The sequence below is a fragment of the Heptranchias perlo genome, chromosome 5 (assembly GCF_035084215.1).
Source record: "Heptranchias perlo isolate sHepPer1 chromosome 5, sHepPer1.hap1, whole genome shotgun sequence".
In the NCBI taxonomy this organism is placed as follows: Eukaryota; Metazoa; Chordata; class Chondrichthyes; order Hexanchiformes; family Hexanchidae; genus Heptranchias; species Heptranchias perlo.
In genome coordinates, this window is record NC_090329.1 from 108,147,313 (window position 1) to 108,162,491 (window position 15,179).

The following is a 15,179-nucleotide window of genomic DNA, read 5'->3' on the forward strand; positions in this document are numbered from 1 at the left end:
TTGCTGAAGTTGTTTTGCAGTTTTAATGTCCGTTTCCAATAGAACCTCATCTTACCGTCACTCTTTCCATCTTGCTTTAGGTAACAGTTGTAAAATATTCCCTTTCCATCATGCGTCCAAGCCATGCAGCTGAACTTTACTCTTTCCAGGGTATCTGGAAGTTCCACAGCACCATCAACGTTTAAGAACTTGATGGTTACCCAATCTGACCCACTTGTACTCAGTCCATATGCAAAATATTCACCATCTTCAGAGAATGCATATCCTGAAACCAGAAGGGAAATAAACCATTGAAAGGATTAGATTATTTAAGCAGTCACTGATTACAATGTTTAACTGATTGTTCAGTAGATGTTCGACAATTTTGCACAATATACCTTCTCAAAAAGGGCCAATCAAGCCATTTTCTTGGCCAGTTTTCACCACACCTGCCCAGGTACAAATCCACAAGCACTGGGTGCTCTCTGGTACCTCTGGCAAATAGCCATTACTCATAAGAGATTCAATGGTTTGCAGGCTATTTTACAGTAGGGAACATGTAGCACACCCAACCTTGTCCTCAATAGATATCCACACTTGCACAATTCCAGCACTGGGTACTCGATAGCATTCAGCAGCAGGAACAGTGGCTGATTTTTGCCCTTCCTACCTGAGGAAGGTTGAAGCCAACTGTAGCACCCCTAAGTGCTGTCCTAGCTGAGATGTGCTAACTCAGAACAGACTAGGAATCAAGCCTGGATCTGTTATACCTAGCTATTTTTTGAACTCACTGAACCATCAGGCAGATATAAGTACTTTTAATCAACATCTCAAAATGTTATCATCTTAAAAAGACTTTACAGAATAACTTAAGCAAATTACATTTGTCAAAGCCAATATTTTATTTAGGCCATTGTTTATGAAAAGCAAGTTCCAATTAACTAAATAGTTCAGCTTACATTTAGTTGTGAAATACTGACAAAAGTATCCATAGCAATTTTTTTCATAGTTGAACAAAAGATTACATTTCTTTGACACCACATTCTAAGATGACATGATCGCAGATCACCACACTGAAGGCATGTCTATAGCAGCTTAAATGCTTCCTTTAAGGGTTTGTTACTCCTTCTGCAATTATTTCACAGAATCATATGATTTTATAACATAGAAGACCACTTGTTCCATATTTGCTGGCTTTGTGAAGGAGCTATGTATTTAGTCCCATTTCCCTGGGTTGAGAAATGGCTCTTTCCAAAATTCATGGTCCCAGGTTTCATAATAAAGCCAGATCCCAATAACTTGATTTGACTAATTTTGCAGCCAAAGGGGGAAAAATGCCAACCAAGAACTAAAACATTAAGCATTATATTAAAAACAATTCATACACACATCTTCTACTCACAAAAATCTTTTAAACTTGCATTAACCTGCCTATTTAACCAGTGTATTACTTGTTCAAATCACTATGTAAACTAATATATTACAGCTCATAGGAATTTTATTGTTGGACTATAATTTTCACTTATTTAAAAAAAACAATTCAAATACATGGTAAAATTTAAGATGATCACTTAGAGAAAATAGTTAATCCTCAAATTGATGGCAGACACAAGAAATGACTAACTCCCTGGTCTTGTGTTTTTTTTTCAGCTCACACGCTGGCAATAAAACAAATAGTATTATAGCAATAGTGGCTCAAATAGAAGGAGTAGCTTTATTATTGCAATATTAACACTAACAATTATAAATACAAAGTTAAAAATTAATTCTCCGCACCATTATCTAGTTTTTCCTGTTTCCACTCCCACTCCAATTTTCTCCTTTCCCCTCTCTAATTTTTACTTAACCTTTCTGATTAGTGCCTCATTTCCCTTAAAGACCTTCTAAACTCTTAAACAAAAACAGAAAACACTCGAAACACACAGCAAGGCACAGCATCTGTGGTGTGAACAAATAAGTTAATATTTTAGGCTTGATTCCATCTTTAGAATCTTCTGCTCTGAACGTTTGGGGCTGCAGCCCCAAACGTAACTCAACTGTTTTCTACACAGGTGCTCATTGACTTCTGTGTGTTTCCAGTGTTTTCTGTTTTTTTTTTTAAAAAAGATTTTCAGCATTTGTAGTTTTTAGCCTTTTCTTTCTTCTTCCTGGTTCTTAATACACATTATGGTCGGGGGAACAACTTATATTTTTTTAAAAGGGGATTCCAACAGGCTAGAAACTGGTTCTAAAAGTCAGTTCTTAGACAATCAAAACTACAAAGGTGAAGACTGACAGATTTTAAAATCACTGATGTGACCAAGTCAATCGCAAATGTATTTTTATGTGATGAAAGAGTCCCATCAACAAATAAGTAACAGGTTGGCACCCCACTAAGGAAGAGCTTGCTTTGACAAGTAAACTTGTTTGTTACATATTAAGTATTTAATTACTTTGCCAGACATAAACCTTGCCAATCACAAAGATTTTTTTTTGCAATTATTCTGCACAAGTGTAAATAATAGATTTTAAAAGATATAATAAAAAAAAGTCACACAAGTTATTGTAGTTCAAGTAAGTTTGGTATAGAGTACACTAAATTTTGAAATTCAGACTAACAGTAATTGTAAACACATTTGTTAGCAAGAGGGTTAGTACAAAGTGGCAATATAGTTATGTATTCAAGTGCAGTAAGGTGGATTTGCTTATTTGCACAAATGAATATGAAAGATGCAATGTTTATTATAGAAATTACAGCATAGAGCAACATTCAGTCCATTGCATTTATACTGGTGCTAACTTTTCATCAAGAGCTACCTGCTTTAATTCCATTTCCCACCCCTTTCCCCATATAATCCTACATTCAAATACCTATCCAATTCTATTTTAAATGATGCTATAGTCTCTGCCTCAATAGTTACTTATGGTAAAGCATTCTGTGTTCTAATAACCCTCAGAGAAAACATTTCTTCTAACTTCCCCCTTTGTTCTTCTAGTGATAGTCATTTTATGCCCCCTTATTACTGATTCGACAAACAACAAAAACAATTTGGGTTATACTTCCTTCCAGTGTTCTCTTTCCCAAAATGTATGACTTCACATTTCTCTGCATCGAATTGCATCTTAGAATCATAAGAATTTTATAAGAAAGAAAAAGACCATCAAGTCTGCAATTTTTTTAAATCCACATGAACCACCTAGTTTAATCCCACTTACTGCTCACTCCCCATATCCTCCAACATTCTTTCTTCTCAACAGCTATCTAATTCCCACTTAAAAGAATTTCTGAACTATGCTTCAACGATGGCAGAGAACTGCACAGTCTAACCATCCTCTGCATAGCCCTCCTTTTAATTATTTTTGCGATTATCTTAAATTTGTGTACGCTCATTGCCACCTTGACATATAGTGGAAGCAATCTATCACTACCTCATTATAACCCTTCATAATCTTAGTCAGGCCAGTCATTAGAACAGAGAAGGATAAAGAAGACTCAACTTGCCAAGTTTTCTTTTATAACTGCAACCCCTCATCCCTGGTAATAGTCTAGGTAAATTCCTGCTACATCTTTATCATCACTTTTATATCCTTCCCATAATGCGATGCCTAAAATTGTATGCAAACTGTAGCCTAAGGTCAACAATATTTCTTTGTATAAGTTCTTTGCATTTGTTTTCTATGCCTCCAAATACACCACCAAGGATACATTTGTCTTTTTTACTGCCTGGCCTACTTGTGCTACCACCTTTAACGACCTATGTATCTGCATACCCGTGTCCCCGCTGCTCCTCTAGCCCACGAGAATACTTCCTATGTAAAATATGCTTCCTTTCCCTATTCTTATCCAAAATAACTACATTGAACTACATCTGCCACCGATCTGCCCATTGCACTAGTCTATTTATGTCCTCCTGCAGTCTTCGACAATCCTCATCACAATTTGCCATATCAACTTGGCAGAGCACCACTCACTACATCGTACCAGGCAAGATACTTCCTTTTAATCTACATCACCCAACTTTCTCCCCACTACCCTAACCTTTCTACATTCTCCAGCATTCTTCCTCACAGTTTGCCATGCATCCTAGTTTAGTATCATCAGCATTCCATTTTTGTCCAAATCATATACATAAATTAAAACAAAAGTCGAAGCATTGATCCCTGGGTTACACCACTATTCACATCCCAAGAATCTCAAAAACTTCCATTTATTCTTACTCTCTGCCCCCTAGCCACCTCTCTAGTACAAATTATTCTTTCCATTAAATGTGCATAAAGCAGACACAATGCATTGGTCAGAATGGACACAAAGCTCAAATTGGACCTTAATCCAACGCTGGTTCAAGATGATTAAAAACAGTTCAGTTATTCATAAATCAAGCTGACAGTGCATTCTAGAGAGGGACTGATTAAGAATAACCTAGTCCACAGCACTGATTGTATTCTAGCTGAGGCTAGTGGTCCTTCAACATTACCTACAGCAGACAAAACCTGATGTGACACTATAAGAACTAAATGACAGTACAAATGAGCAATCTGCTGTAGATTTATGAGGAAAACATCAGTGAGTATTTTTAAAGTCTAAAAAAAAGGCTCATCCAACAGGGGACAAGGTGTAGTAAAATGCCGCATACTCATTACTGGGACAAGTGCTCTCAATCAGCAAAATGAATGTATTCACTCTTCAATAACTGAATTAAATTGAACGGTCTTGATGCCATTTTCTGTAGACATTTATCAAAAAATAAACCTCAGATGCTGCATCAATTGGTTCTAATTTGGCAATCACTTGACATAATTAAGAGTTTGGGAAGAGTCAAGACAGTGCAGAATTTAAGGCAGAGTGTGCGCTTGACACTTGAGGTTAGTTATCGGGGTAATACACAGCTGGCTTGTACTGCATCTGAACTCTGCATACATCACATTTGGCATCAGCTTTTCACCATATATTAATGACTTGCATGAAGGATTAGAGAGTTATATATCCAAGTTTGCAATGACACTAAGTTAGGAGGCACGGTAAGTTGTGTAGATGGGAGCAGCAAGTTACAAGGGGACATAGACTGACTAAGTGAGTGAGCAAAACAATAGCAGATGGAGTTCAACGTGGGGAAGTACAAGGTCAGAAGTACAAGGTACTTTGGATCAGAGAAACACAAATTGGAATTTTTTCTTAATGGCGAGAGCTTAGGAGCTGTGCAGGGGCACCGTAGGGATTTAGGTGTCCATGTACAAAAATCACAAAGCTAGTGCGCAGGTGCAAAAAGCAATCAAAAAGGTTAATGGAATGTTAGCCTTTATCTCAAGGGGGTTGGAATATAAGAGTAAGGAAGTGATACCTAAACTTGGTTTGTATTGCCCTGAGTTTAGACAGTTGAGGGGGTGATCTAATCGAGGTCTTTAAAATGATAAAGGGATTTGATAGGGTAGATACAGAGAAACTATTTCCTCTTGTGAGGCAATCCAGAACCAATCTTAAAATTAGAGCTAGGCCATTCAGGAGCAAAATCAGCAAGCAATTTTTCACTCCAGGGGGAGTGAAAATTGGTAACTCTTCTCCCCCCTCCCCCCAAAAAAGGCTGTGGATGCTGGGTCAATTGAAATTTTCAAGATTGTTAGGTAAGGGTAGCAAGGGATATGGAACAAATGCAGGTAAATGGAGTTGAGGCACAGATCAGCTCTGATCTAACTGAATTACGAAACAGGCTTGAGGGGATGAATGGCCTACTCCTATTCCTGCGTTATACCATAAACAGAGTGACAATTCTATTTCTTCATTTCTGCTCAATGAGATGATACAAAAAGCATAAATACCCTCCTGGGTGCTGCTGTCCATACCATCAAATATTTCTCACCAAGACAGCTGAGGGACAGTCTTGATGGTATCTACAGTGATGTCTACAGGTTGGGCCTGAAGATGATGTGAACACAGGATACGAACTTTTGCAAATTTCCTGTCTCCAGGTAATTAAAGAGGCAAGAGAAAAGATTTGTGAAGTAACGACAATTATTTTTAGGAAGTCATCAAACCCTGGGCACGTTGTCATAGGCTGCAAACAGGCAAATATAGCTTCCATATTCTAGCCATATCTGGCAACTAGGAACATAGGTCGATCTCAATAATTGAAAACTAATGGAATTAAAAATCAGAAGCGAAATGGAAGAAAATAACCTAAAATGACAGCCAACTTTCCTTTCGAACGGATAGATTTTATCTGACCTAACTCAGGCCTTTTGCCTTTTTTTTTAGATGAAATCATAAAATGATAAGGGGGAAGTGGACGGAAAAAAGCCACATGACACATTGTACCCAGACTTCCAACAGGCCTCTAATAATGTATCCAATAAGACAGTGATAGTGTAGTGGTTATGGTATAGATGTCCAAACATAGAAAGTTGTGAAATTGAATTCAAAGAAGCTGCCAGATCATCATAAAAATCCAACAGGATTACTATTGTCTCTCAGGGAAGAGAACCTACCAGTCCTACCCAGTCTGGCCTACACATGACTCCAATCACACATGTGGTACAATCTGTGGCTGATTCAGAGGACATTGAACAGAATCGTAAGAGACCAATCAGCAACGACCGAGGCTTGGATCAGGACAAGACTCAAACAACTCCCACCTGAAAAATCTTCCTCACTAACATCTGGGGACTGGTGCCCAAAGCTGGGCTACCTGTCCCACAGACTAGCCAAGCAACAGCCTATCAGAGTCCTACTCAAAGTCATATCGATCAGCCAACATCCCAGACTCTTCTATCATCATCCCTGGGTAAGTGCTATTCCACTAACAGGATAGACCCAGCAAAGGTGGCTGCAGAGTGGTATACAGTTGCGTGGGCTTGGACTTAGGAATTCTCAACATTGACTCCATGCTGCATGAAGTCACATGGCTTCAAGTCAAACAAGGTCAAAGAAACTCATGCCGGTCAATCTGAAGTAATAATCATCGCAGCCTCAGGAAATCATCCTTGGCCAACCATCTTCAATTGTTTCATTAATGACCTTCCCATTATAAAGTCAGGAATGGGGCCATTCGCTGATGATTCTACAGTGTTCAGTTCCATTCACAACTCATCAGATCATAGAATCATAGAAGTTTACAACATGGAAACAGGCCCTTCGGCCCAACATATCCATGTCGCCCAGTTTATACCACTAAGCTAGTCCCAATTGCCTGCACTTGGCCCATATCCCTCTATACCCAGCTTACCCATGTAACTGTCCAAATGCTTTTTAAAAGACAAAATTGTACCCGCCTCTACTACTGCCTCTGGCAGCTCGTTCCAGACACTCACCACCCTTTGAGTGAAAATATTGCCCCTCTGGACCCTTGTGTATCTCTCCCCTCTCACCTTAAATCTATGCCCCCTCGTTATAGACTCCCCTACCTTTGGGAAAAGATTTTGACTATCTACCTTATCTATGCCCCTCATTATTTTATAGACTTCTATAAGATCACCCCTAAACCTCCTACTCTCCAGGGAAAAAAGTCTCAGTCTATCCAACCTCTCCCTATAAGTCAAACCATCAAGTCCCGGTAGCATCCTAGTAAATCTTTTCTGCACTCTTTCTAGTTTAATAATATCCTTTCTATAATAGGGTGACCAGAACTGTACACAGTATTCCAAGTGTGGCCTTACTAATGTCTTGTACAACTTCAACAAGACATCCCAACTCCTGTATTCAATGTTCTGACCAATGAAACCAAGCATGCTGAATGCCTTCTTCACCACCCTATCCACCTGTGACTCCATTTTCAAGGAGCTATGAACCTGTACTCCTAAATCTCTTTGTTCTATAACTCTCCCCAACGCCCTACCATTAACGGAGTAGGTCCTGGCCTGATTCGATCTACCAAAATGCATCACCTCACATTTATCTAAATTAAACTCCATCTGCCATTCATCGGCCCTCTGGCCCAATTTATCAAGATCCCGTTGCAATCCTAGATAACCTTCTTCACTGTCCACAATGCCACCAATCTTGGTGTCATCTGCAAACTTACTAACCATGCCTCCTAAATTCTCATCCAAATCATTAATATAAATAACAAATAACAGTGGACCCAGCACCGATCCCTGAGGCACACCGCTGGTCACAGGCCTCCAGTTTGAAAAACAACCCTCTACAACCACCCTCTGTCTTCTGCCGTCAATCCAATTTTGTATCCAATTGGCTACCTCACCTTGGATCCCATGAGATTTAACCTTATGTAACAACCTACCTTGCGGTACCTTGTCAAAGGCTTTGCTGAAGTCCATGTAGACCACGTCTACTGCACAGCCCTCATCTATCTTCTTGGTTACCCCTTCAAAAAACTCAATCAAATTCGTGAGACATGATTTTCCTCTCACAAAACCATGCTGCCTGTTCCTAATCAGTCCCTGCCTCTCCAAATGCCTATAGATCCTGTCTCTCAGAAACCCTCTAACAACTTACCCACTACAGATGTCAGGCTCACCGGTCTGTAGTTCCCAGGCTTTTCCCTGCCGTCCTTCTTAAACAAAGGCACAACATTTGCTGCCCTCCAATCTTCAGGCACCTCACCTGTAGCCCATGTCAGCATACAACAGGATCTGGAAAATATCCAGACTTGGCTGACAAGGGGTTGGTAATATTCATACCAAATAAGTGCTAGGCAATAACCATACACAACAAGAAAAGGCCAAACCATCTTCCCATGTCCTTCATCTGAATCACAATGTTGAGTCTCCCACTATTAACAGCTTGTCAAATTCCATTGATCAGAAGTTGAACTAAACCAGCCATATTAACAGCACGTCTACGAGAGAAAGACAGAGGCTGGGAACTCTGCAATGAATGGCTCACCTCCTGACCCTTCAAAGCCCACTACCTCATTCCTGCCCATCAGCCGCCTCCTTGACCCATCCATAGTCCCTTTTGCACTCAGAGATACTCCCCACGTTTTCCCCATGATCAGCAGTTCCTATCTTTACATTCCTGCCTTCAAGCATGAAAGGATAAATATTCTGCACTCCCAACACACAGCAAGAGTACAGATCAAGAAATCGTGTATCTACAGATTGTGATTTTTCATCCTTTAAAATTAACAGATGGAAAATCACAGGCTGGGAGTGTTCAATTTCCTGACATAGTTCTGGCATGGACAACTTTGGCTGCTGTTCCTCCCTTCCCAGATGTTTTACCACCTATTGCAGTACGTCCTTTACCTTGGCGCTGGGGCAACATCCACTCTTAACTCATTCATATTTATCTTGTGATCTCGTGGTGGTCATTCCCGTGTTTTCCATAAGCAGTTTATTGCGATTAGAGGTTAAATCTGGACATGCTATCCTGTTTACAGCCGATAACACAGGTGTCTGTTCATAAGAGATTCAATCTGCTTTTAGAACTGCTGTCTGGCTGTGAAACATAAGAGCAGGTGTTGGGAAAAAGCCCAAACTAAATTGGTGGCAGCTGAAGTGGGATAAGCAACACTCTCAGACCTAGGAAGCGGTTTACAATTTAAATTAAAATTATCAGAAGCAAAACGCAGTCACATCTCCTCACAAAGGTGTGGATAATTAGAATTTGCTCACTGAACAGGAGCAAAATAGACAAAGCTCAAATGCATACAGGCAATAGCGTAAAGAAATCCACAGGCACAAGACTGATGGAAAGAAGCATTAGTGCCATCAAAAGGCTGAAGAAAAGTAACAGTGCTGACACAAGCCTGACAAAAAGGAGAGTCAACGCAGATAGGAAACAAAGCAAAAAGAAAAACAGCACCAGTGTGTCCTTAAATTGGCAAAGACATATTACGAAACCAGCGAGTAAAGGCCCAAACCGATTCAATCCATCATCTTTTGTGAGATTTCTTTGTTGCCAGTTAGAAAATAAGTTATCGAGAATGTGGTCTGTTCAGTTGAAAGGTTAGAAAAAGCATCTCAACTTGTTTTTCCAATGTAAGGAATCTTACAACACCAGGTTATAGTCCAACAAATGTTTTTCCAAGTGATGCAAAACAAGCTGGAAGGTGTTTCAATTATGTTTCTCACGATTGGCTACCAGTCAATCATGGCAAGCCGTTTCCCCTCTAATTTAGTTGAAATTTCCTCTTCTGAACCATTTTTAGATCTTATGGGGACAAAAATATGTAAAAATTATAAACTGCATAAGCAATGAACTATTGAACATTTCATGACTAATTTGTTCTTAAGATGAGGGCAGTGCTGGCAAGGCAGTATTTTTATGCCCATCCCTAGTTGCTGAGGGCATTAAGATTCAACATAGTGTGGGACTGGAGTAACATGTAGGCCAGACTTAGTAGGGGTAGCAGGTTCCCTTCACTGAAGGACTCTGGTGAACCAACGGGGTCTTTACACCAATCTGGCAGCTTACATGTCCATTTCCTGGTGCAACCCCACAAATTACCAGATTTTGATTGAATTCAGTTTCATAACTTGTCATGGAAGGATGTGAACTCTCAACCTCTGGGTTACTAACATAACCATTAGACTACTGTATTCAGTTAATAATTAACCTTATTGTTTATGAAATTTATATTTATAATAAAGATTGTATAAATGGGCAAACCCAATGATAGTGCACTAAATGCTTTAAGTCAAGAATATAAAGGGTTCTGGCGAAAGGTCATTGACCTGAAACGTTAACCCTACCTTCCTCTCTCCACAAATGCTGCCTGACCTGCCAAGCATTTCCAGCATTTTCTGTTTTTTTCCAGCTGATAACCGGGACTGACTGACGTTGCAGAAGGAGTCGCAAACAGGCCAGGGGAGGAGGCTGACAGACAGGAATACATAGGGGAGTAATGCTGAATGGTTCCATTCTGCTGGGCTGCCATCCCCAAAACGCTGCTAGACCCTACTCTATACCCAGTGCCATCAGACTCTGGTCCAGACAATGCACCAAAATCTCCTTGCAAGTTCTGTTGGACCCCATGATGTATTCTCAATGCTGCCTGATCTCAGGATCACCTCCAATGCTCCCAGACCCAGAGACCTCTCTTCATAACATTACCAGATCATAAAGCCCCTCTCCAAGTGTTTCAATTCTGAGGGACAAGGTAAACTGTCATTTAGAAAAGCACGGAGTAATCAAGGGCACTCAGCATGGATTTGTTAAAGGAAGGTCATGTCTGACTAACTTGATTGAATTTTTTTTGAGGAGGTAACAAGGAGGGTCGATGAGGGTGGCACATTTGATGTAGTCTACATGGATTTTAGCAAGGCTTTTGACAAGGTCCCACATGGCAGATTGGTCAAAGAAGTACAAGCCCTTGGGATCCAAGGGAAAGTGGCAAACTGGATCCAAAATGGGCTCAGTGGCAGGAAGCAAAGGGTAATGGTCAATGGGTGTTTTTGTGACTGGAAGGTGGTTTCCAGTGGGGTTCTGCAGGGCTCAGTACTAAGTCCCTTGCTTTTTGTGGTATATATTAATGATTTGGACTTAAATGTAGGGGGCATGATTAAGAAGTTTGCAGATGAAACAAAAATTGGCCGCGTGGTTGATAATGAGGAGGAAAGCTGTAGACTGCAGGAAGATATCAATGGACTGGTCAGGTGGGCAGAAAAGTGGCAAATAGAATTCCATCTGGAGAAGTGTGAGGTAATGCATTTGGGGAGGGCAAAAAAGGCAAGGGAATACACAATAAATGGGAAGATACTGAGAGGTGTAGCGGAAGATTTAGTTAACGGCTTAACTGTACGCGAACATCTATCCAATAGCGATCATAACATGATCGAGTTCAACGTAGTGTTTGAAAGGGAAAAAAGTGAGTCAGCTGCTAAGATTCTAGACTTGGGTAAGGCTGACTTCAATGGGATGAGAGAGACTGTCCACAGTAAACTGGGCAAATGATGATCAGTGGGAAATGTTTAAAGAAACATTTAATGTGATAGAGAATCGGTTTATACTCCTGAAGGGCAAGAACTCTGCTTGGCAAGAACTCTGCTTGCCAAAAAAAAAGCAGCCATGGACAACTAAAGAGGTAAGGGACAGTATAAGACATAAGGAAAGGGCATACAAAAAGGCAAAAAATGGCACAGATCCTGGTGAATGGGAAAGATACAAAGATCAACAAAGAGTCACAAAACAGATAGTAAGAGCTACAAAAGGAGAGTATGAAAAGAAACTTGCAAGGGATATCAAAACCAATACCAAGAACTTTTATAGTTATATTAGGAAAAAGAGGGTGGTCAGGAGCAGTGTTGGCCCCTTAAAAACTGGAAGTGGGGATATTGTCATTGATAATGGGGAAATGGCGGACATGTTGAACAATTACTTTGCGTCAGTATTTACATTAGAAAAAGAGGATAGCATGCCGGAAATCCCAAGAAAACTAATATTGAATCGGGGACAGGGACTCGATAAAATTAACATAAGTAAAGCAACAGTAATGAAGAAAATAATGGCACTAAAGAGTGACAAATCCCCAGGACCAGATGGTTTCCATCCCAGGGTTTTAAAGGAAGTAGGTGAGCACATTGCAGATGCCCTAACTATAATCTTTCAAAGTTCTCTAGATTCAGGAACTGTCCCTCTGGATTGGAAAATTGCAAATGTCACTCCACTTTTTAAGAAAGGAGAGGGAGGGAAACCAGGGAATTATACATCAGTTAGCCTAACATCTGTTGTGGGGAAAATGCTGGAGTCTATAATTAAGGATAGGGTGACTGAACACCTCGAGAATTTTCAGTCAATCAGAGAGAGCCAGCATGGATTTGTGAAAGGTAGGTCGTGCCTGACAAACCTGATTGAATTTTTTGAAGAGGTGACTAAAGTAGTGGACAGGGGAATGTCAATGGATGTTATTTATATGGACTTCCAGAAGGCATTTGATAAGGTCCCACATAAGAGACTGTTAGCTAAGATAGAACCCCATGGAATCGAGGGAAAAGTACGGAGTTGGTTAGGAAGTTGGCTGAGCAAAAAGCGACAGAGAGTAGGGATAATGGGTAGGTACTCACATTGGCAGGATGTGACTAATGGATCCCGCAGCGATCTGTCTTGGGGCCTCAATTATTCACAATATTTATTAACGACTTAGATGAAGGCATAGAAAGACTCATATCTAAGTTTGCCGATGACACAAAGGTTGGTGGCATTGTAAGCAGTGTAGATGAAAACATAAAATTACAAAGCGATATTGATAGATTAGGTGAATGGGCAAAACAGTGGCAAATGGAATTCAATGTAGACAAATGTGAGGTCATCCACTTTGGATCAAAAAAGGATAGAACAGGGTACTTTCTAAATGGTAAAAAGTTAAAACAGTGGATGTCCAAAGGGACTTAGGGGTTCAGGTACATAGATCATTGAAGTGTCATGAACAGGTGCAGAAAATAATCAAAGCGGCTAATGGAATGCTGGCCTTTATATCTAGAGGACCAGAGTACAAGGGGGCAGAAGTTATGCTGCAGCTATACAAAACCCTGGTTAGACCGCACCTGGAGTACGGTGAGCAGTTCTGGGCACCGCACCTTCGGAAGAACATATTGGCCTTGGAGGGAGTGCAGCATAGGTTTACTAGAATGATACCTGGACTTCAAGGGTTAAGTTACGAGGAGAGATTACACAAATTGGGGTTTTATTCTCCGGAGTTTCGAAGGTTAAGGGGTGATCTGATCAAAAGTTTCTAAGATATTAAGGGGAACGGATAGGGTGGATAGAGAGAAACTATTTCCGCTGGTTGGGGATTCTCGGAGTAGGGAGCACAGTCCAAAAATTAGAGCCAGACCTTTCAGGAGTGAGATTAGAAAACATTTCTACACACAAAGGGTGGTAGAAGTTTGGAACTCTCTTCCGCAAACAGCAATTGATACTAGCTCAATTGCTAAATATAAATCTGAGATAGATAGCTATTTGGCAACCAAAGGTATTAAGGGATATGGGCCAACGGCAGGTATATTGAGTTAGATCACAGATCAGCCATGATCTTATCAAATGGCGGAGCAGGCACGAGGGGCTGAATGGCCCACTCCTGTTCCTATGTTCTATTGGAGTCCATGTTCACAGATAAGGTGGTTAAGGCGGCATATGGAATACTTTCCTTTATTAGTTAAGGCATAGGATATGTTGCCAGGATTGGAGAATTTTAGCTATGAGGAAAGACTGGATAGGCTGGGGTTGTTTTCTTTGGAACAGAGGAGGCAGAGGGATGATTTAATTGAGATGTACAAAATTATGAGGGGCCTATGAGTGGGTAGGAGGATCTATTTCCCTTAGCAGAGAGGTCAATAACCAGGGGGCATAGATTTAAAGTAATTGGTAGAAGGATTAGAGGGGAGCTGAGGAAAAAAAAATTCACCCAGAGGGTGGTGCGGGTCTGGAACTCACTGCCTGAAAGGGTGGTAGAGGCAGAAACCCTCAATTCATTTAAAAAGTACCTGGATATGCACCTGAAGTGCCATAACCTACAAGGCTACAGACCAAGTGCTGGAAAGTGGGATTAGGCAGGGTGGCTCATTTCTGGCCGGCGCGGACACGATGGGCCGAACGGCCTCCTTCTGTGCCGTAAATTTTCTATGATTCTATGAAGTGTTACCAGACCCCACTCTGCTTTGTTCCTGGAATTCCCCCACCCCCACCATGTTCCTAGACCTTAAAGACCCACCTCAAAAGTACTACCAGACCCCAAGGCCCCATTCAGTACTTTTGACCCTAGTCTCCCTCCCCAGGGCCACCCCTAATGCTGTTTAGTCAGTGTCCTGGTAACACTAGTTGACAGGACACTCCATTCATATAAAGCCTCCGAGAGCAAAAATAAAGTCTTGCATATAATGCATGTAGACCACACTAAAAATGTTAAACTTTGTCATAAATGCAAGACCATGCAAAAAAAAATCCTGTCATTGACCTGGAACCTGAAATGTGCAAGCAGTTACAACTGCACTCTGATTGACCGTAGCAGTTTCTAAGCAGCGACAATTGCTCATTCAGAGCAATGGCCTTAAAGGGAAAGGCCATAATACCATTGAAGATCAGTCAGTATGTAAATGATAAGGCCAATCGCTTTATTTTCTGTTTGAACACATTTGATTAAATGAATTACATGCGGAAAGAGAGGGAATACAAGAGGACCACAAACTTTCAATATAAAATGATGTATGTGAAAACAAATGTAAATGTTAAATTTCAACAATATACAATTTTAAAATTCTTGTGTGTTTCTTAAAGATGTATTATGTAATTTTACAAAGCAAACAAAAGTAATATATTCCAAGAGTATTTT

General features: G+C 40.5%; 1 protein-coding gene across 1 annotated transcript in view; it reads right to left on the reverse strand.

Annotated features, from left to right (window-relative positions):
* The window catches only part of LOC137321992 (prolyl endopeptidase-like), a 177,975-nt gene that overhangs the window by 131,994 nt on the left and 30,802 nt on the right, over positions 1–15,179 (reverse strand). The window contains exon 5 of the mRNA XM_067984954.1: positions 56–265. Coding sequence (XP_067841055.1) covers positions 56–265 — 210 coding nt within the window. The remainder of the gene's footprint in view (positions 1–55; positions 266–15,179) is intronic.